This window comes from Mauremys reevesii, linkage group 8 (assembly GCF_016161935.1).
Source record: "Mauremys reevesii isolate NIE-2019 linkage group 8, ASM1616193v1, whole genome shotgun sequence".
Taxonomy (NCBI): Eukaryota; Metazoa; Chordata; order Testudines; family Geoemydidae; genus Mauremys; species Mauremys reevesii.
In genome coordinates this window covers 92,907,801-92,932,261 of record NC_052630.1, presented here as the reverse complement: position 1 = coordinate 92,932,261, position 24,461 = coordinate 92,907,801, and the positions used below count along the sequence as shown (strand labels likewise).

General features: G+C 38.0%; 1 protein-coding gene across 1 annotated transcript in view; it reads right to left on the bottom strand.

The window, feature by feature from the left end:
- Window positions 1-529: 529 nt before the first annotated feature.
- TM2D1 (TM2 domain containing 1) overlaps window positions 530-24,461 on the bottom strand; it is a 34,352-nt gene continuing 10,420 nt past the window's right edge. The window contains exons 5-7 of the mRNA XM_039484594.1: window positions 17,577-17,650; window positions 13,567-13,708; window positions 530-4,341 (exon numbers count right to left, since the gene is read on the bottom strand). Of these exons, the coding sequence (XP_039340528.1) occupies window positions 13,598-13,708; window positions 17,577-17,650 (185 nt within the window). The 3' untranslated portion in view covers window positions 530-4,341; window positions 13,567-13,597. The remainder of the gene's footprint in view (window positions 4,342-13,566; window positions 13,709-17,576; window positions 17,651-24,461) is intronic.

Sequence of the window (24,461 nt, the reverse complement as noted above, 5' to 3'; positions counted from 1 at the left end):
GCAAAGCACTTAAGTGTAGTAGTCTATTGAAGTCAATGAAGTCACTAAAGTATGTGCTTAACTTTAGCATGTGCTTTGCTGGATTGGGGCCTAAATCTATTTCTAGTCAGAGACAAACAAAACGAGCGCTGAATACACACAAAACACTTCTGCCAATTTTGTTTTTTAAAAGTACCACCTAAACTACACTGGATGGCTCAGTTACTTTACTTAGAAGATGCTTCATTGTGTCAAATATTTAATGGAGCGGTTGGGGGGAGGGATAGCTCAGTGGTTTGAGCATTGGCCTGTTAAACCCAGGGTTGTGAATTTAATCCTTGAGGAGACCACTTAGGGATCTGGGGCAAAAATTGGTCCTGCTAGTGAAGGCAGGGGGCTGGACTCAATGACCTTTCAAGGTCCCTTCCAGTTCTAGGAGATTGGTATATCTCCAATTATTACCTATGATGCCCTGCCTTCAGAATGTCAATGCATTAAAATGGAGCACTATGGAGAATGTTAAAATTCCAGATGATAATGTAGCCAAACATAAAGCTGTCACATTTTTTAATAACATGAAAAATGTATTACCACACACCCATTACACAGATATGAGGTTGAGAAAAAGAAAAGACATACATGAGCTTTGGCTACTCTACTGCTTCTTACAGGTACTGGTGTACTGCATTAGCAGCCATCCTTTGGACTCTGGTGCATAGTTATGACTTGTTCTCCTTTCCCATTATATCAATTTGTATAACTACTCTACTCTACAGACTCGTGTGTTTTTTTTTTTTTTGCAATGCAGGTATTTATACCCTGGACAATGTTTTCCACCACAGTTCTTGATTAATATTAACACTTTGCCTGGTTACCGTATAACCCGCTTAAACCTCGTATTTTCTGCACGTAATTCAACCTGGCAAGAGATCATAATCCATAATCTTTCTTCACAAATGCACACCTTGTCATAGTTATTAATGCCTTTGTCACCTCCACAGTATCTTACTGCAATGAGCTTTCCTGATCACTTGGAAACTTCAGGTAGTGCAGAATGGAGTTTACCCATTTACTAAGTGGCATTTCTCACAATGAGAATGACACTATTGTGCCATAGTTTTATTTATATGTGCAACTGAAGCTGCTGGTTTTAATTTAGGAGGTCCTAAATGGTTTGTCTTCACTACTTAGGAACTCTGCCCCTATCCATGTCCGATCACAAGTGTGATCAGCTGAAGCACAGACTAATAGTCTGCAGTTTTAAGTGGGAGGGAATTTGGGGGCAAGCTGTTAATTGGAGTGAGTCCTCTATACTTAAATTCACTCCCCAAGTTGGTTAGAAAGGGCCCAGATGTATTGATTCTGTTGCTATGCTGCATGGTTCGCCATTTACATAGGCTTTTCCCTGTGCTGCAAAGGTCTTGAGGTTTTTGAATGACAGAAGAATCTCTCTTTTTTTGGGATGGGGATTCAGAGTCAATCAACTGGCTCTGAGTCAGTAGGTTAACTGTTTAATTTGTTGTGTAATAACGTATTAGAGTTCAGCAGCATGCATTTAGGTTTCAATTGGCCTATTTTATACATTTTCTCATAACCTATAATTCAACACTGCATAGTTTCACCGCATGTCAAAAGTAACCACACTCCAGTAGCTTACTCTTTAAAGAGATTTCTTTACCATTAACTTTGTTACAGTAGACACAGCCTGGACAGTGTTAGAGTGACAAGGACTATTTCCTTAATTACTGTACACTGATAATAGCATTTACTCTGGCAGCTCCAGTGCTATTCAATCAAGCGAGATCCAATACAAAAAAGCTGATTTGCCAAAAAAGAGATTAGCATAAGTGCCTACGGTCACATTCTATTTTTGAAGTTAAAGCTACTGTCTCTGTGAGCACTTCTTGTGGGAACTTTATGAAGATAAAATGGATTACTCTCATCTGAGATATTTGGGGAGAATTGCATTGACTCTCAGTTGTTAGACTAATTGCATTTTTAAAGAAAAAATGAAAACAAACACCGTAAAATAAAGAATTGATCAAATCTGGGTTTCAAAGTGCTAAGGAGCATAGGAAAGGCATATTTATCATCTTATGTGGACATGGATATTTGTCTGTTGTGGTGAATTCTGCACTCCCCAATTTTGTATTGTATCAGAGGGGTAGCTGTGTTAGTCTGGATCTGTGAAAGCAGCAAAGAGTCTTGTGGCACCTTATAGACTAACATACATTTTGGAGCATAAGCTTTCGTGGGTGAATACCCACTTCGTCGGATGCATGTAGTGGAAATTTCCAGGGGCAGGTATATATAAGCAAGCAAGAAGCAGGCTAGAGATAACGAGGCAATTTTGTATTGCTGGACTTAGTCATCAGTTGATCTTGTGGTGACTAAAGTTGTTGCTTTTTATAATGAAATGCCATTATGTACAGTAGATCTCATACGCTGGAAATACAGACTTCAGCATTATGTACATTTGTAAGCAAAAAGTTAAGCAGGATATTTAAATGGTGAACTAAAATGAGATCAAGGCTTAAAACCAAATTGCAGTGAGGTATGAGAGAGGTGGTAAGTGGACATTAATCACCATACAGACTTAATCAGGTTTTAAGCACTCTTGGGGAAAACACCAAGACTCAGTCACATAGGGTCTGATCCTACCAACACTTATGCATGTGAATAACTTTACTCGTGGGAGTAGTTCCACTAATATTAAAAGTGTTTAAAAAGATCCAGACCGTATTCTGCCTAAGCTAAAATAGCAACCACAAAATCATTTTGTCCTAAAGGGATTTGAGAGTATGAGTAGTTGTAACCTCACTCAAATCGTCACTTGACGCATGATAACACACATGTGGCCAGGGAGCATAAAGATCCATTTTTCCATGTTCTATCCCTTGCCGCAGTCTATTACTCTGACATCAGGACCACAGACAATCAGTTATTGCCGAAGACGGGTCTGCTAAAACCATGGAGCTAGTGCCTTCTCATGGGACTGAGCTCATTGTCTCAGGGACACATTTAGCAATCACAAATCCCGGCTTAGAACACTAGCCCATCTCAACTCTTATGTCAGCACTTGCACAATGGACTTAAACTACTACTAAAATAAAAATTCCAAGTGGATAGCAACATTTCCATAGATATACAATTCATTGTGACAAGGCAGTTTTATTGGATGCTTGGAAATATTAATATGATTCACCATTTAATTCTACTCCCCCAAATACAAAACCGTACAACCCCCAAACTCCAGCCCACAGCAAGTTTAACGTTCTCTTTGGGATTGTCTCAAACAGTAGTAAAACAGATCCAACAACCAGGGTGAGTACAAGATGATCTAGCCTTGGCTGGGAGGGGAGGGGGCAGTGAGGGGAGAAGAGGTAGAAGTGGGGAAGTGAGAAATGGGGCAGATACTCATCCATTGTTTATCTTTTCAAGGAGTAGCAAAATGAAAAATTTTACCCCTTAATTGTGATTGTAGAAGAGGGGCAGTGATGTAACTGTTCTCAGGGAACAATATTCTTATTTTCTGGGAGGAGGTGAGCCAAGATACTTAAGCTCTAGAGAACCTTTAACACAGGAAGCTATTTATCATAACAAGCTTGGTTGATACTGCTCCCATACTGAACCAATTAGATTAGCCTATTTCGTCATACTTCATAACCTGGGATGATAGGTTTCCAAGCATGGTACAGTGCAGTAATTGAATTTTGATCAAACACACATGGCTCATAACCCTGTATGTGAAACTTTCAGAACAGTTCACAGCTTTTAAATATCCAGTCAACATGTTGCCAAAAGTACAGGATGTACTTGATGCAAGTGGGAAGGAGGAGGGAGAGTGTGCTGTAACTTGGTACAGCTGTAAAACAAACATTTTTTATTCTGATTCTGTTCCTACTTTTGCAAAGGAGCTGGGAGAAAGACAGCGAATGTCAAGTCAGTCACTTTTCATCCCAGCCCCCATACCTCCCAGATACACACTTACACTAGCACACGCTTTTAAATTCAAGATACTGTATGAGATACCAGGAATTGTGTCTGTTAGCATGATGTTCATTGCTCATGCTTATTTAACAAAATAACTGAAAAGTGGTGCACATCTTCCTCTTGGTAGGGCTACAGTGGATGAGATCATGAAATGACAGCCCTGAAAGATAAAGATTCCTCCTTTCCCCGGCTTCTGCTATTGTCTATGCAATCCATACAGTGGGGTAGTCCTGCTCTCTTCAGACTATGCAGGGACAGTCAGTCACACAGACGCTGGTATCAGTCAGCTCCTTAGCAGACAGTGGCTTCCCATCACATGTTTTCCGTACGTCTTCCTCTCAGTAAATGCAAGGGGTTTGAAAGAGGTCTCTAAAGAGAACAGAAAATAGTAACCATTTCATTCCCAACAATTTTTGGTACAAGATATTTACCATAAAATATGTCCAAAGCACAGTGAATCTGAACAGCAAAATGAACATTGTGTGTTTTGGTACTTGTTAAAATAATACGTCTGATAAATACAAGTTACAGCTGCCACCTGGCATACAACTATCCTAAGCATGCCAGGGCTTTTTAAAGCAGTGGTGCCCCAACCTACATGTTTCAGTAATAGCACATCACGGCCAACCTCCTTTTTAGATGTGTGCACTCTACCCTGCCAGGGCGCTGGGGCTGCTTCAAACCCCCGTTTCATGCAATCCTGTACAACTGAAAGGGATACACTACTGATTCGGCTGAGAGCTTTCTTTATATTACACTGATCCAAATGACCAAAAAAGATTGGGAATCTTGCACCTCACAGCCTTCTTACACACCTGTTTTGGAGCACAGGTGGGTAAGTGAAAAAAAGTTACAGCTTCCAAAGGGGGAAATGGTGCTTTCCAGATTTAACTAAAATGTGGACCCCACTTGGTCTTGCCTTTGGGTCAGGACCAGGTACAGTGACAGAGTGCAACCACCAATGTAAGCTTTCTAAACTCAGAACAGAGTCCAAGAAAAAAATGACCAACTTAAGCTGTTGCAGAGAAGAGGAGACAGAAAAAGAACTTAGTGTGCCACACGTCAAAACTGGGTCCAAGTTTCAGCTCAAGGCAAGGTTAAAAAACAGGCCTGTTATAATCCTCTTAAAGAGAGGATTTATACAGTAATTACAGTAATGGAAACTGATCTTTATAATTCTTATACCAGCTACAGACCCACTGTGTCATATGCATCTGCAAAGGCTGCTAGCTACTTTTCTCACAGACTGCAGATACAAACTTGAGAACAGACCGTTCAAACCTACGGAGGCAGAACTATCAAAACAGAGCCTGGGCATGTCCAAGATCTAAGTAGGCTCAGAGGCTAAAGATAAAAAATCCTAGAAGAAGTTGGGAGTATGCTATTTTTTTCTGTTAAGATGGAGAGATGCTGTGCAATATATTTTAATTTCTTGTTCATAGAATTTGTGGAACCAGGTTTTCCTTTCACACTGTGTAAACAGGTTTAGAATGCATTTGTTTTTATCTTTCCATTTCCTTTCCTTTGTTACAGCCTGAGGTCCACAGAGACAACACAATGGTAACAGCATCCTGTTCTGGCACAAATTCACCTCACATTCACACTCCTGTTAATCTCTGTTTTGCGAGAAAGAACACGAGTGCTAAATCTTTGCCTGCGTACCAAAGAGCAGCTTCAGCAGACCTAGGAATTCAGCTATGGGGTTTGGTTCCACCTACAGGAAGCAGGAGGCAAAAAGAAAAATCATGCTCTCAAGCTTCTGCTCTACCTTATTCTTCAGGTCTAGAACCTGCAGCCAGGCTTGTTGAACTCATCTATCCAGTGGCGGATTAATGATTTTGCCACTCCAAGGCCCTGAAATAATTGCCGCCCCCGGCTCCATATGAACTTGTTTTAGTTTTTTTTACAAATTCGTTTGAACTAAAATGAATCTAAATATCATTAAAATAATTGAACATTTACAAGTTTTATTATAAATAAAATTACAAGTACTGCGGACCCTCGCTTGAATGCGTGTCTGTATAGCGCGATTTCGCTTATAGCGCGGGACCGCACATGGATCCAAAACTAAAAATGATTAATTTCTTCCTTTCGGTCATATTATTAATGTTTAGGATTCTCGTGAGTTTGTTTACTAAATGGCGTTGCGCTGTCATTGGTGGTTTCAATACGCGCTATGATTGGTAGAATCACGGCGATTACAAAAATGCTGCTATTATAAATTTGCCACCCTAGGCCTAGGCCTTGTTGGCCTAGGCAATAATACACTGCTGCATCAATCCAGCCCAGTTCTCCTGACTTCATTCATGTAAAGGACTCTGACTGGGTGCCAGGTCATCTCTAAATACTAATTAATATAGTTCTGAAGAAGTCAAACTTCTCCAAAGTCCTTCAGAAATTGTGGAACAAGATCCACAAGAGACTGGTATTTTTGGCAGCTGACGCGTGAATGAATAGGGTGTTACGTAGCACATAGATGGAAATATGCTTTAAAGTGGAAAAAATACTGATACAACCATGCTTGAAATATTATGGATCGTTTTGGTCTTCTAATATCTGGTTAAACATTTTGGAGAAAATCACAAAGAAATACAGCAACTTTGACTTAGGCTTTGTCTACACTGGAACCTGAATGACAAAACTTTTGTTGATCGGGGAATGAACCCCCTCCCCACGACAAAAGTTTTGCCAACAGAAAGCACCGGTGCGTCAGCTCTCCGGCTGACAAAGCTACCACTACTCGTTGTGAGTGGAAGTTTTTTGTTGGTGAGAGAGCTCTCTCCTGCCAACAAACAGCGGCTACACTGCACGCCTTTTAGTGGCACGGCTGTACGGCACAGCTTTCTCATTTAAAAATGCGTAGTGTAGATGTGGCCTTAGAGTTTGGTAGGACTAGAAAGCATCACAGTGTAACAAAGACTGGCTTTGGGGTGGGGGCAAGGAGAACAGCAGCAGTTCCTGATTAAAACCTGATCTAACAAAACACTAAAGCAGATGCTTAAAATTAAGCACTTTAATGGAATGGGGCCTATGTTACTTTTGTGGTTAACTGCCTCCTGCAAATGCTGGCTGAAAAGAATATATCTGGTACATGACTGATGGTTAAGATACATGCCCTTAGTGAGAGAAAAGAACTTGTGTAAAAAGCCTAAGTCCACAGGTGCATATAAATATATGACGGACCTTTGCAACAAAGAAGAGAGTGCAAGAACTCAAAGACTAACAGACATTTTGGAGCTTGAGCATGAATACACTTCGTCGTCTTCACCCACAAAAGCTCATGCTCCAAAATGTCTGTTAGTCTATAAGGTGCCCCAAGGCTCTTTGCTGCTTTTACAGATCCAGACTAACACGGCTACCCCTCTGATACTTAAGAGCTCAAAGTTACCAGACTGTACACATATATCTAAGGTTAAAGAACTGTATTATAGCATAGTAGAGAAATATAATTGAATCATGTAATTAATTACAGTCACAATATATGCCTATAAGACAGCAGAAATGTATGGTTGCCTGTGCAACCTTATCTTTGACATTTCCCCAGTTGAGTGTTTAAGCACACAACTGTAATGTTCCCAACATCGTTTTGTGTATAGAATAGTGATAGAAATTGCAGCAGAAACAACAGGAAGGGCAGTGGATCCAGAAATGGGCTAAATGAAGCTAAAAAAACATGAAAAGATGGAACATGTGAGAACACTGAATACACAGAGCTGGGTAAGCAAATATAACCCAATATACTCTTGAGGAACAAAGGAAACAATAGTTGATGGGGTTACAACAGATGTTCTATCAGATTTTTTTGGAAAACATTTCAAACACAAAGATCTTCCTACAGCTCTGAACAGTTTTACTGGCAGGCTACAACAATACACCTTTGGAAACAATAAAACCTAGCATTCTAAGGTTTTATCGGGTACAGAAGTCAAAGCAGAGAACTGATATCTCTGTGTAGTAAGTGGAGAGAGCAAAAAGCAGCAGAGTCAACAAAACAGCATCAGGAGACATTAGCTATTTCCCCTGCCATTTAAATCATTGCAGTCCAATAGCAGTCAGAGAGTTTGCTCTTTAAAATGCTTTTAAAACAGTTTTCCTGGAAAACATGGTATGTGCATATTATGATGAGGTATACAGGTTGATGTGCACAACTAATGCAGCCATGTCCTACTCACACACAAAACCACACAACTACAGCACAATGTATTCCCTATTTTTATATACAAATTTAAAATGTATATATTTTATATACATCCACCTTCTCGAATTTCCTTCCCGCTGTACAAATCAATGCAACGTGCCCCAAAGTGATTTCTTTGACTAGGTACTACACTATGCTTCAATACTGCAGTGATGCATGCTGTAGATAGAAAACCTTAAGATAAAGAGAAAGAAATAATGACAATGTTTATGGAGACTACATGGTCTGACTGGCATTCAGGTCATATGGGTTCAATTCCTAGCTCTGCCACACCTTCAGCAAAGTAGTTGCTTTCTGCCCGTAAGTTCCCCATCTGTAAAACAGCAGTAATATTTCACCTCACAGGGCTGCTGAGAGGATAAGTTCATGCATATCTGTGAAGCAGTCAGATACTGTGGTGTTGGTGGTTGAGTTGGGGCAGGAAAATAACTATCTAGATATATGATTACATATCTACAGAGAGAGGCAACCAACTATTGAGGGAAGAGCTCCAATCCTTTGAGAGGCTTGTTCTGAAACAGTGAGATCACTCAAAACTAGAGAAACAATAGGATGAGCAGCTTGACTTATGGGAGGATTCCACGGCATTCAGCAATTCAGAAAATCATGATAAACACTTAGGTGCCTACTACTGCAGACAACTTGTCATGAATTCAGTGGTCTGGATTTACATGTTGCAAAGATGTTTTTACAGTCCTTATGGTAAACATTCAGTGTCTGACTCTTACAGCACGAAAATGCAGACCTCATTACTTCTTTAGTGATCCTGTCATTATCATGTGCCTGCTCAGATAAGCCTCTCCAGTTATTAGTATTGACCACACAGCTGAAGTCTAATCACATGAGGATGCATGTGTTGAGCCGCACAAGATAGTTCAAGCACAAAATGATGTGTTGGCAAAAGCTGGAGGAGGTATGTAACTCTTGTGATGTCTGTGACATTGTATGATTAAAATATGACATGTATATCATTGTTGCTACCACTGCTATACAATTGCAACATATCTTATACGAAGTATATCATATTAAGGTATCAATGGAAAAGTTACAACCTATCAAATCTGATTACCTTGTTTGTATGTGTGTATCATCTTTGTATCTGAAGTTATGAATATTGACTATGTACCAGTATTTCAAATGTGATTGCTCCACGGGTAACACCCACCAGGTAGTTTACATCCAGTCTAGCCATTACATAGTGAATGGACCATTCAAGTTGATGGCCCGTGAATGAGCACAATGGGCCATGGAAGCAGCTTATCCATGCCTGGTGGGCCTTCCTGTGGACGTTTTAGCCAGAATACGGGTAGTGGCTGCTTCTATGACTCATTGAAGCATGGAAGGGCATGTGACTAGCTCATTTGACTCTGGACTTCATCTTGTGCCTGTACTTTTCCACAAACTGCACTGAGGGCTCTCTTTGGGACAAGAATGAGAGGGACGTTCCCGTCACATGGGAGAAGGTATAAAAAACCCTGGAAGCATGTCCATTTTGCCTCTTTCCTGCTGTAAACTCTGGACTATGGACTTACACTAAAAGGAGCATTCCAATTAATGGACTGAGGAGCTTCCAATCTTTTGGAAGTTACCAGAGACTTTACAAGCCAGTGGTTTATTCCATCATTGCTTTAAACCTGATACAAAAACTCTGCAATGCTTGTATGTATTTGATAATAAGACAGAAAATACATTGACTCTATATAAATCCACGGTACACCCACATCTTGAATACTGCGGGCAGATGTGGTTGCCCCATCTTTAAAAACTATATTGGAATGGGGAAAATTACAGGGCAACAAAAATGATTTGGGGTAGGGAACAACTTCCATATGAGGAGAGATTAATAAGACTGGGACTTTAAACTTGGAAAAGAGACTACTAAGGGGGGATATGATAGAGGTCTATAAAATCATGATTGGTGTGGAGAAAGTAAATAAATAAGAAAGTGTTATTTACTCCTTATAACATAAGAACTAGGGGTCACCAAATGAAATTAATAGGCAGCAGGTTTAAAACAAACAAAAGGAAGTATTTCTTCACACAATGCACAGTCAATCTGTGGAACTCTGCCAGAGAATGTTGTGAAGGCCAAGACTATAATAGCGTTCAAAAAAGAACTAGATAAATTCATGGGGGATTGGTCCATCAATGGGTATTAGCCAGGATGGGCAGGGACAGTGTCTCTAGCCTCTGTTTGCCAGAAGCTGAGAATGGGCAACAGGATGGATCACTTGATGATTAACTGTTCCGTTCATTCCCTCTGAAGTACCTAGCATTGGTCACTGCTGGACGACAGGATATTGGGCTAGATGGACTTTTAGTCTGACTGTATATGGCTATTCTTATATTCCTTTTACCATTTTAATGCTCTCATCTTTCTTTTCTCTTATAAATAAGCTTTTAGATATTAGATACTAAAGGATTGGCAACAGTGTGATTATTGGGTAAGATCTGAGTTTTATATTGACCTGGTTATGTGGCTGATCTCTTGGGACTGGAAGAACCATTTGTTTGATTAAATTAAATTTATTAAATTAAATAACCACTCATCATTAAGTCTTGTGTCTGGGTGGAAAACAAAGGCTGGGATACCTAAGGAGATTGCATTTCGAACTTCTTGTTAACTAGAAGTTTACTTTTGTTACTGGCTTGGTACAGATCTGTCTCATCTTATGCGCATTTAACATGCACGATTTCAGCTTTACGCGGTCGGCAAAAACAAACAAACAAAAAATAACAATTTTAATACTGTACCTGTAGCGTGGGCGATTCCACCCGCCATTGAACTCAATGTAATTTTGACTATACGCGGTTTTCCCTTTACGTGCTAACCGCAGAACGGAACCCCCGTGTAAGACAAGACAGACCTGTATATCTTATGGAAGAAGACCAGTTTGGGGTGGGTCTGCCCCATTTCTCAGCAGTTTGTCTTGAATCTGGTATTCTCAGCTGTAACCCACTGAGGCACGGTGACAATGTCAACTGCTGAAAGGCTGCATAGAAGCAGTATGTTTTGAGGAGGGATGTGAAGGACAGGGACACAGTTAGTAAAGAAGAAGTGTCAGAGGAAAATAATCTGAAGAGAAGAGAGAAATTAAAGTTGGCCAGAACTTTGAAGGCCTTTCTGTCTAGTCATCCTTGGGTGTAACATCACCACCATACACAGGCTCTTAAGTAGAGGAGAGGGAATATGAAATGGGTGGCACAATTGTACAATCCTGAGCAGTATGAAAAGGACAGAAACAATCACTCCATGTTTTGTTGCAGTTATATGAGGGGGAATAAAGGATGAAAATACTTTCAAGGTGGACAGACCTAAAATAGTACCTGTTTTTGCCGAGTATCCTCTGTACTGACAGATGATACTTCCCTGCTAAACTTTCTGTTCTTGGGAGTGGTGTAACAAAGACACGTACAAAGATTGTATATAAAGTGATGGACTTGCCAACATGTCAAATTTTCATCCACTTTAAGTTTTCACACAGAAATCAGCCTCAGCATCATTTAAAAGACAATAAAATGGAACACTGCAAGTAGTCTGGACATGCTAAATAACTGTGTTCTTGAACTGTACCTTTCTTAAATGTACTCAATATAAATAATTTTAAGCCCAATTCATACATGCTTTACTTTTCTTACATGTGGCATATACTGATAGCACCTTGATTGCTTAAAAGTGAGGTTATGTTTATGCATGGTGTTTTTTTTATACACCGCTACCTCAATATAATGCCACCCAATATAACACGAATTTGGATATACCGCGGTAAAGCAGTGCTCCAGGGGGGCGGGGATGTGCACTCCGGTGGATCAAAGCAAGTTCAATATAACACGGTTTCACCTATAACGTGGTAAGATTTTTTGGCTCCCAAGGACAGCATTATATCGAGGTAGAGGTGTACTTATCCTTAATTTAGGTTAAAAGGAAACTGAATAGCTGAAATGACACAAATTTTATATGAAATAGTGGTCTTTGGAAAATTCATACATTGCTTAAGAAAACATTGATGAGAAAATATTAAAATAGTTTTGAAAGTTGTATATAAATAAAAAATCCAGAAATGTTATGAGATAGATTATGGTAAAGACAATGTAATGTAGATTTCTGGTCCAAATTAAAACAGTTTTTCTGTAATAAGTTTGTTTCAAATATACTAAATGGTCTAAGGGAATGTTTAATTTGCACAGTATGAAGATATTGACTATCAAACATCAACACTGAAGCTTCTCACTGTATCTTTCATGACCTATTTTTGGTAAATCTTGGATGTCACACGGAAGTTTGGTAACAAAGCATTTTGTGAGATGCCCAGGATATATGTTTAATTAAAATACAAGATGCCTTTGTCAACAAGGACCAAATAAAAGAAGAGCACTAAGGACTTTATTGTGTAGGTTAGAGGGATAAATCCACATACCTATATTTTATTACATCTTCTATTTAACTAGTATAAAAAAATTGTACTTCTGACATTCTGTTTCTTTAAAACATAGGTACGTATGTTTGGTAAGAACTGTTTTGAAAAAGATGGCGCACAGGTGATGGTTAAAACAGTAATAAAGTTGATATCTGACCATGAAAGTCAACAAGTTTGGGTTTTGTTTTTGTTTGTTTTTTTAGACTGAAGGTATAATACAGGCAAAATAAACAGATTCTATTCTAACTTTGATGCATAATGTCTACTGTGCCTGTTGAATAAGGGTGTTCTATTTATGGCATTACATTTTTCTATCCCCTCTCCAGCTGCTGATTATCATTATTAAACTGTGAGCCAAATCAGGCAACCTCACTGAAATTTGTTCTTTACCTTCATGGAAACCCCCTTTAAATTAATAGGATTGCAAAGGATATAAATCCTCTCAGATTTTGGACCAATCTTTTTAAAATCAGGCTCTTAAGTCTTTTTTCTGACTTTTCAAAAAAATAAACATGTCCATTTCATAACTGTTACAGAGACCTTACAATCCTGGAAACAGTGACACAGGTTTTAGGCACAGGATGATATCCTATGCCTCCTGAAATCAATTTCAAAACTCCCCCTGACTTCAACAGTGCCAAAATTTCTCCCCAGAAGCTTTGCCTGTTACTAACTCACATTGAAAGATAAAATATTGGCAGTGAAAATTATGAATATCTGCATAACTCACAAGTAGCACAGCCTAGAAGTCATGAGCTACGTGTTCACAGAAATGGAGCAGTCACACAGAAGAGACTTTGAAAATGAACACTTCTGATGTGAAGTCTTGCGCTTGATGACATTTCTCTAATATCTTTACCAGCTTTTTTCAATACACAACATTTAATAGCAGTTACATAATTCTAATAAAGTGTCATTAATATAAATCAGTTATCAGGAATTTCAGTGGACTACTGAATCAAATCAATCAAAATGCACCTGTGTGTGTACATGACACTTCCTGCCAGACTTAAGGATACATCTGTGTTTTTCTGAATGTCTCATTGGTAATACTCAGCCTGGTAAGCCTTGCTCCATAGTAATCTATAATGTAACTAGAACCATCGGAAGGTCCAACGATCTAGAAAAAAGAAAACAAGAGATTTTCCAATATTAATTAAAATGTACACACTTTTTGTGCTAATATCTCAATTATTGTTAATTTGTCCATCACAAAATTAATCATGCTCAATTTACAAAATATAAACTGGATTCATTTTTGAAGTTGTGCTGCAGTTTAACCATTTTAGTGAGTACTCTCTTTGAACCAAGACTTCCCTAGGGCTTCTAATCAACCAAATTACAGTGGTGAATGAGCTGCTAGACTCTGGCCTTAGACTGAATCAATCAGGATTTGAGCCACAGCACGCTGCCTTTTAGAATATCTTGCTGACAGATGGATGAGCCCCAGAAAATGTCTCCATTTCTGTAATAAGGAAGGATAGATGGGAGAAAGAAACTGAGATGATGGCAGCTATTTTGGGAATGTGAAACTGGTAAGGAATGGGGCCAAAGAAGAGCTTCTCTGGGATTTTTCTGCAATTGATAAATGGAGGTAGAGGGCCCAAGGAAATGAAGAAGAGAAAAGTGTGTGTGTGTGGGGGGGGTGTGTGTGTGTTAAGAACTGTCCTCAACTGTTCCTATCTCTAATAGGAGGCAAGGCTACTGGTAAAGTTTTAGAGCACATATAGTTTAAAAAACCTGAAAAACCCTAACGTAACAAATATTATTTTATAAAACACCTGCATGTTTTAAATTATGAATTGCATTTTTTTCCATTCCTGGCCTTCTCTTGTGCTAAGGCTGCAAGTTGTAGCTAATGGGCGTTGATTTCGGAAACACGAACAGTATCAGAAGGAAGGAGGAGAATGAACCCAGAATCTTCTTCCCTTAAAATTGTAATGTCCAGAAGTGAAAAAATAGCCCATAGGGAGGCAGCATGGTCTACTGAATAGAACAGAGGGCTGGGAGTCACGAAACAATGGGTTCTTTTGCTAGCTCTCCCACCATGTAATCTTAGGCAAATTGCTTCACCTCTGCATAATTGAGGACATTTGAATTCCATGAAGATGGACGTGGCATAAGAACCTGAATAAAGACAGAATAGGCCCTAGAATGTCAATCTTTTGCTGGCTGTTTTCAGAGTAAAGCCCAGTTACTTCAGTTGCTTTATTCTTGACCTTTTTGGCTCTCCTTCTCTCCCTCCATCCTTCATTCTTTGCACCAATGGACAACTGATCCCTTTTGTTGATGAAGGTTTCTCTGCTTTGTGGGAACATCGTTGTGTCTGATTTGATTATTTTTGTCTTCCAGATTTTTAGAATATTTTGATGGTGCTTGAATGCCTCAGAGTCAATTAATTAAAATTCAACTTGTACTCTGTGACAAAATTATGTATCAAGCTATTCACCCTTGCCAATTGGTGCTTTCTTGAGCAATCCCTTACAGAATGGTGGTTGTTACAGGTTGAGAGACGTCTCAACTGACTTTGAGAAGCAGGCCAATGAGACAACACCATTTTCCCCTTAACATGTTACAAAGCTTCCCCCCACTCTCTCTGCACCACAAAAATCAGCTCAGATGGCAGAACTAAACCAAGCTCCCGTCAATCCTCCTTTAATGCCTTCTTGATGGACCAGCAGGTATTGACTTTATCTCCTTCAGAAACACAGGAATTTAACCTTCTTCAGGAAAGTTGATGGTGTCTCTGTGCATACAGCTAATTATGAGGGGGTTCTGAGGGAAGAAGGAGAAAGGCAAGTAAAAACTGCTTCTGAGCAGAAGCACCACATGCCAAAACCCCATACTGAATATTTACAACTAGGTGACACTAATAAGCAACACATGCTTCATGTTTTGCTCGGACTAGCACTGGGGAAGAAACACTAGGTTCATCCCCTAGTATGTCTGTGACTGAATGCACCCCTATATTCACACCCTACACACCACAGTAATAATCTTTGTACAAAGTATGCCTTGTATGGTTGTGACAGTCTGTACCCCTATGTTCACCCCCTTTATAGGACTATGATAAATCTTGTACAAAGCATAATGTCATACAAACATGGCAGCTAAAGAACAGTGGTTTAATGTACATATACAACCATCTGATTTAGAATTTTTAACACAGAAGACCATGCAAATGACATAGAATGCATATGTGCCTTTGTGGCTACAGTGATGAAGTTAAACAGCAAATGGTCAGTTGGGCTTTAGTTCAGTCCAATTAGTTTAGCAATAACTACTAAGGTAATAACTTCAGCATTGCAGGTTTTATCTTTGCAGATCTGTATTAGAAAAGACTATGCAAGTTTATTCTAAATTTTCTTTACAAATACAGTAGCATGAACCACAGACAAACTGTTCTTTCTTCTCCCATTAGTCCATACACAATGTTTGAGATGATGATCCAAAGAAAAAACATGGCTATCCCATGGAGGAGTAGGAATTGTTTTGGGTTGAAGGAGACGAGATAAATTAAATAGTGTGGGAAATAAGTGTATGTAAAGGTCTATGATCAACTGGAATAAATATTCTATCAAATAAAGGTAAGTTATTTTAGCCTATTGTGGCCTTACAAAACAGATTGTATGATGGTGTGAGGATTTGTGCCTTCCTATTAAGATGCAATGAAAGTTTATGACTGACAATACATTCTGTATATTTTAGCACAGGAGAGAGAAGTTACAATATTCTCTTTGGCCAGGATCAAGAGTTAACTGCATTCTTGGTCACCTTCCTCCCCAATGTACATGATTCCATCATTGTGACACTGATGATTTGCCTCAAGAAAGTGTTCATGAGAAAAAGCACATACTGAGGTAAAACTACCAACCGCACGAAAAGCAAAATTGAACAAAAAAACCGTGTGTTTAATTATTCTGGATGTGACTGATTTAAAAAAGATAGTTGGAAATCAACCCCCCCCCAACAAATTCTTCTAAATAGACCCATTCTGGGCTAGAGAAACTCCGGCAGCTTTGTGAGGCCACAAGAGATCACCCCCAGTTGAAGGCCTTAACCTTCAGGAATCCTAAAAAGACCCCTCTCAATTAATGTATGTCATCTTGTTGCGAATATAGGTAAAATAGAAACATCAACTTTCTCCCTCTCAACCCTGCAGTCCCTGAAGTCATGGGGTAGGTGCAGCAGCTGGTCATATGTAAACTTGCAATTGAATTTTATTTATTTCAAAATATTAAATATAGAAATTGGACATCACATGCACGTGCACCACAGTGCAAAACACAAACCCCATGTGTTATGCCTTCTTCTTTCTCACTCTTCTATAATACCTCTTGTGTTAGAAATACTGACCAAACTGCTCCTAAGCTCACCTTTTGATTGAGGGGGGAGGTGTGTTTCTGATGTTTATAGAACACCGGTTACTACAGTATTTCCCTTTCCACTCTGGGGAACATGGAGAGCACTAACCAGAAGAAGTAAAGCAGAAATGAAAATGGAGCAGGGAAGCCAGACCATGACTGTGGAGATCTATGCTTACCACATACTGTTTTGTGAACAGAAGTGCTGGATATATCCATTTGTTTTAACTTTTAAAATGGTACACAACATCCAACACATTCTGGTCTGCAAAGCAAGCATGTGGTTGGATTCCTGAAGTTTAGGAAGTAAATGCAGAAGCTTTACAAGCCACCTGGGACATTTTTAGTGTTTACTATTCAGCATTGTCACTGCCTCCTTTCTCCTGGTCTCCAGTAACTTGCTGTGTTTGTACAAAGAAATACTAACTATAATCCAGACTTCTGTAGCACCACTGGTCACCATTTCAGAGGTTGGTTAATCTGAGAAATCAGTACCTGGATTTTAATGTGTATGATAGAAAATTCTCTTGAAGCCAAAAACAGACTGGCCCCTTTTTTGGGCTTTATCAGACTTTTAATAAACAAAAAATTGATTTGTATCCTAGTTTGAAAGTGTCAACTTACCTGCATTGAAATGAGAATGAAATCAATTAGGCTACCAATTCCACAAAACCCTACAGTGCAGAACTTTAACAAACCTAGAAAGGAAAATAAGACTTAATTACAGCCTTAAGCAATTCTCTATAAAGTTTATGGAACTTTACAGTTTCCAGGTGCATAGGCATTTCCTCCCATCTCCCCCTCAACAGAACATTTTAGCATGCGAGTGAAATTAACACAATAATATTTTCATTATCAGAAATCTTTGTCTTTACATTTATGCACCAACCGGTAAAGAAACTTGCTTAGTTTAAAAGATTTAAACACAAAATGATTTTAACAGACACAATTCTGAGAAAAGGAAAAGAATGAACATATTACTGTCAACTTAAATCACTGAATTTTTCTTTTCTCTTGCTGGATGCACAGCTAATCTTAAAACAAAGAAATCTTTGCACACTGGAGCTCCAAAACTTATTTTAACATGAAACAATTTCTACTGTCTCAAGCTGTAGAACATACTCATTAGACTTTGGAAACAGCTGCTGCATTACACGCTGGGTTTGAGTATTGTTCTCGTTGCTAGTGTATACAATACTAATCTTTAAGGGGTTGCCAACACTGTAGATATTTTTCTAGGAACTTTAACGTATTCATTCTAAATGCAGTGGAATATGTCTGTAAGTGACTAACAAATGATTGTTTCATTGAGATGATTTTCCATTAAAGGTGAGGCAGAACTGTACAAAAATGTGGAGATACTTAGAGGCTGTCTTTAGAAGCAGAAGGCTGCCTTAAACAGTTTCTTGTACAGATTTCATTGTATGTGAACATTGTAAAAATTTCAAAAGCATCAAAGTGACTTAAGAAGCTTAAACCCCAAGGACTTTCAATGAAGCTTAAGGGGCTAAGTTACTTTTGAAAATGGGTCTCAGTCTCCTAAGTCACTTAGGCTCTTCAGAAAATTTTATCCAAGATTAGAAAGTGTGGAAAGGAATGTTTGTCTTTAACTAGAGGTCAAGTTAATTGTAGGATATTGTATGGGGAGAACTGTGCTGTCTTTAGCAGGGAATACAAGTTTATACCTGCATGTAAAATGCACAGCACACTTGGATGCAAAAGAAACCAACATGCTGGAAATACAGGATACATAGAGATAGCTATATCGTTAACAAAGTTGAAAAATGGAGACCTAATAATGAGTATGTGACTCTTGACCAAGAGGAAGAAAAACTGTTATCAGGACGGCCTTCCAATGGACCAAAAATAATTTCGCTATGACACTATAATATGAAATGGTGTCAATCAATGTCGCATACAAGTCATGTAATATATACAAAATTATAAATACATAAATGTTTAAAACAAATTGTTCTCAGTGGTTCGTATCTGGGACTTGCAGCAGCCAAGCATTTGGGGGAGGGATAGCTCAGTGGTTTGAGCATTGGCCTGCTAAACCCAGGGTTGTAAGTTCAATCCTTGAAGGGGCCATTTGGGGATTGGTCCTGCTTTGAGCAGGGGGTTGGACTAGATGATCTCCTGAGGTCCCTTCCAACCCTAATAATCTATGATTATCAACCTTCAGCCTATGCTGAGGGCACCTGGGACCTGGTTACATAGCTCAGGGTTAGAGCATTGGACTTGTAAACCTCACTGGGGCCTGAGCAGCAGTTTCTGGCTAGGCCTGTTGTTCCACCTCTCAAATTGCAAGTGTAGATTTAATATGGATTATACTAATGTGTAGAAGAGGACAAAGTATTTTATCTGGAGACTAAAACGAAATCTAAGACTGAAACAGGACTACACTTATTTCCTTTACAAGAGAATAGTGTTACTTATTTGTAGCTATAAATTAATTTTTTTAATCCACATATTGCAATAGATAAGAGCATGTGGGCAGAAAGTGCTCTATGAGTTTCAGAACATCTTGTAAGCAAAGCACCTGAAGAACACAGGAATTACCATACATGATCAGACTAGTCAGGTAGCCTAACAGTGGCTAACACCAACTGCTTCAGAAAAAGGTGCAAGATGCCCTACACAGAAAGTCTCTTCCTAACCCAATTTGTTAGAGGTTGGCTAAAGTCCTGAAGCATAAAGGTTTACTTTCCTCTAGGGTGGATAAAAATCAATTATTTAAAAAAAAATCGATTTTTTAACATTTAAATCAGATTTTTTTTTATAAAATGCTTTTTGAGGAAAAAACTATCTAAAAATAAAGATACATTATAGCTCAAAGATATCTCATCATGGAATAGAGATTATAAATTCTAATTTTATAGTATGAAACAATATATTCATGTAATGTTTAAGAAAAGTTTTGTAAATGAGTTCCAATATTTCATGGATTAGGGCCCAATTTTATGGGGTTCCAGGGGCTTCTGTATAGATTATTTAGGTTAACTTTTCTATCTACCCAATGGGATTCAGTGCTCAGTCTAGAAGATGACATCCGAGATGCTTAGTTTTGCAGTTCTCAAACTGTGGATTTGTGTCTCCAGAGATAACATGCTTGTTAACAGCAAAAATGTTTTTAAATAAAATAAATGAATGAATAATATATAGAGGTGAGAAATAACAGACCTCAACCCTATTGTCCCTCTGCAAATTTGTGTACACAGAGTCAATCCCTTACCTCTCTCTAAAAGTAAAAGGTTTCAAAAAGTTCTGTGAATAGAAGATTGTTGGGGGCGGAATAGATCTGGACAAGGAGAAGAAGTCTGGAGATAAATGTGAGAAGGGAGGAACAGGCAGTAGAAACAAAAGTGAAACTGTTTGAGCAGCATATTCCAGAAGTCTAGAGGTCTTTCTGAGTGTAGTCTTCATTGATTTGCGATCTACCATACCATTCTCTCACTAGAAGGGAAAACCTATAATGGCAACAGGCTGTAAAAGAGTCCCAATTTGGGAATAAGAACCATTCAAGAAATATATGTTTGCTGATGATGTTTTAAAGGAAGTCACACCGGTGAACTGGTGGAGGTTACATAAGCACTTGGATTCAGAGACTGTTGAAGTCATAATCTCATTTTTAACAGCAGTAGCTTCTTCTGCCGATGTAGAAAGAATATTTTCTTCCTTTGGACTAATTTGTTCCAAATTGAGGAATTGTTTGGGACCTGAAAAAGCAGGAAAGCTTATTTTTCTTTTCAAGATTATGAACAAACAGGAAAATGAAGGTGAAGACGATGGAGTTAGCTGCAGAAGCCAATGTTTTAAGTTTCTCATGTTGACCTGGCTGACATAGTCGGTTTAATTTTTTTTAAAAAATATTTCATTTAACTATTTTAGTTAAAAACAATTTTAACAAAAACAAACCTGATTTTAAAGAACTTGAATGTTTAACTACATTCAAAAAATCATATACTTGTTTTGTTAAAATATTATATGTTTGCTGTTGAAGAAAAAAATCCAGAATATATAACATTGTTGGTTTAGTTAAATAAAACAATTAAAATGTCTGTCTGGTGATGCTGTCCTCCTAATATAGCATGGCAAGAAAATCCTCCAAATATTAATGTTTAACCTGTTGAATTGGAGATAGTTCATCTCTCAATCACTTCAAAATATCTGCTTCAATTACCTTTGGTAAAAGAAATGACCAAATAATCATTCATTTTCTGATATAACTGTAAAACTAATCTGAAAAGTTTTCGAAATAAATCACTTTAAAAACGTATAGTGTGTACCTTCTAAAAATGAAACCTACATCTATCTCTGAGTTGTGAAGAATATGTATTAAGGTTATAACAACCAACAAGAATGCACTTTTATGTAGAAATCCATGATTAAATCAAGTCTTTTTTAATCAATTTGATTTAAATCAAATCGACCCTGCTTTCCTTACAAAACTTTAGACGTTTCTGCTATCCATACAACTTTTTGGCCTCAGTGGGTATGTCTACACTGCAATTAAAAACCCACGGCTGGCCCGTGCCAGATGACTCAGGCTCGCAGGACCCCAGAGCCCTGGCTCCAGCCGAAGCCTCTACACTGCAATTAAACACATGCTAACTAGAAAATGTTTCCCCCTGCAGAGGTAAGAGCAAAGAACCTTTGATAGCTCATTAAAAATGGAGGATTGTTGCAGGATTGCAAGACGTTTAGAAGTCTGGACAGTACGGTGTTGTGTACTCTATACTAACTCTTCAATTATGTAGTAAATGCTATTCACTGCCAAAAAATAAACTGTATTTTAGACCTAAAATGTTAAGTTAGAGGTCTGGATTTTTTTATATTAATCTAAAACTGAATGATTCTCATATTTGGGGAGAGGGAGAATAAAGTTTCTGAATGAAGGCTTATGCAATTTTAGCCTGAAGCCTTGTTTGTTTGTATGGCCAAATGGAAATATGGAGGTTTACAAGTAAAGTTCAAATCCTAATTTAAATCCCAAGTGAGACTGAGTTTGGTGGTCTCACAAAAACAAAACATGAATTGGTACTATATGGCACCATGGACCCCCTTGAGAACAGACTAACAAAGATGGAAATAGCAGGGGGCTTACAGCTCAGAAGAAAGGTGCATCAGCAGAGCTGCATAGGGAAGCTTTCACAATGCCTGGCTAAAGCCAATGCTTTATTTCTCCATCTTCATGAGAATTAAATTCACTCAATTAAAGAGGAAATACCTTAGCATGAAAGCCTTTGCCATACTATTTATCTAACAACAGGAGACTATTATTTTGTGACATCCTATTCTGACAGTTTCTTGAAGCAAGAAAAACTGGTTTATAGTCTGCCTTTGTATTGTCAGGATTTATACCATCTTGTTAAAGAATGGTATCTGTTGTACGTAGAAAGGTCAGTGAGGAAAATCGATGTGTGCTCCAGCTTTTAAAGTACCATGCAGAGCAAATGCATGTATCTTGTCTTTAAAGGCAATGTGCCAAATAAACACATTTACAAAGCAGTAAGCACTATACAGCTTCATATAAAGATAGTCTATGAATGACAGTTTTCAAAATATGAATTCAACAACAACATATATCGTGGTAAAAGAAGAAAAACAACAACTAATTTTTAAGGTAACCTGCTGCTTTGCAGGTCAGCTCCTAAATATTAAATTCTTGCAAATTACATTTAAGAGGTACCTTGTTTGACAAAACACAAGAATTCTCTACAAGAAGTTGTGTGATTAGTTACCAGTATTCATTTTGCTTCATTCCTCTCCATCCTTTCAGAGGGAACAGCTTCCAAGCTTTATAAGAGCTTAACTTGCAAATATTTTAATTGTGGCTAATATCTGTGTTTTATATTTCAGGTCTGATTGGTAATTTAAGTGTAATACATTTAAGAATTCAAAGCCAAGGTTTCACACATCTGCATTAAAAGTAATGCACATCCTTATTCTAAGTCCAACTGATAAAATAAGAAAATATTTGTATTTTGAAACATTTGTTTTACAGAAAATGGGCATCTAGAGTTATCAATTGCCTCTAAAAAAAAGGATCTTAGAAGAGCTAATCTTTTTATGCAAATATAAATGTGCAAAATAAAAATGTGCTAATTATTGCATGTCAGAAAAAAAGGCTACAGAGGTTAACACAGAATTATCCATGAGAACAGAGGGCATTATTAGAAAAACATCACTTCATATTTAGCAGACAGAAACTCAAAGATCCCAGTTGAAGCAGTACTAGTGTACTTAGCTTCACCAGTCCATCACATCATGCAATCTAGAGTTATACAAAAAAGGCAACTGTTTGTAACATACTGAGAAACTAATGAAGCTTAGACAGAGATTTTCTTACAATATAATGAAGGTAATTCTAGCAGAATAGGATTTATGTGTACCTTAAAAAGCCATCATCATTTTAAAATGATCTATAAACACCTTGAATATCTTCAAAAAAGTTAGAAACAAGTAATTTAAAATAACCTGAAATGACTGCAAGACTGAAACTCTTACAATAGATTTTCTAAAATCAGTATCTTAACTAATTTCATCTAAAGGTGGCAACTTTTTTGGTTGGGAATTTAAATATCTTAGTGGAAAGCACAACAATCAAATAGACATTAGTTTACATATTAGTAATTTTCATAGAAATAAAAAGAATTATGACAATGTATTTTGAAATAGAAAATATTACCTGAAAACAAAGATCACTACAGTTATTGATTTAAAAAGTTACATATCCAGAATGATTAATACAACATACACAGTAAGATTTAAGGAAATGATCAGCTAAGACACTGTAGAAATTCATACATTCTCTTAAATGTAGACATGGGAAAATTCACACCAGATATTCCATCTTAACTTTGACCCTCGAGACATAGCTTATATAGCATTATATTGTGCAAGCTCCACAAAGACATTTAACTCATTTCAGCACAGACATCACTAATATATAGTAAAAGACTTACATTGAACTACAAGAATATATATCAAGTTCTATTTCATACACATTCTAATTGCAGACCATTAATTATATTATTCAGACACTAAGCACTGTTTTGAATTTAAAATGGGTATTTAGATAAGACATTATTACGGTTACAGGGCTGGCAGCACTTTTGCCTTTTCTGGTCTCTGAGTGCACTCCTACAGGTAACAGGTCCCATGCCTATATGTCTTCTAGGGTGGAGTTCTGCAGTTCTTGGACTCTTAGGGTGCTGTAGCCCAAGGCCCAAACTGTATCAACAATGCTTTCCTAGCAGGTCCAAATGGGTTTGGCACCTGCGGTTCTTCCTTTCATGACTCTGTGGCTAGTGGTATTCAGTGACCAAAAAGCCTACTTAAAATTAAAATACTTGTTTATTTTAACGGTAGGAACAAAAGTATTTTAAAACAGCCTACGAGCACATCTACCTTATCCAAAGGCTTAATATCCCCTGATGGCCTAAATTCTTCCAACTCCTCAGCAGGTCCTGTGTGTCAGTCTGCTCTCCCCAGTGGCTCCCCAAT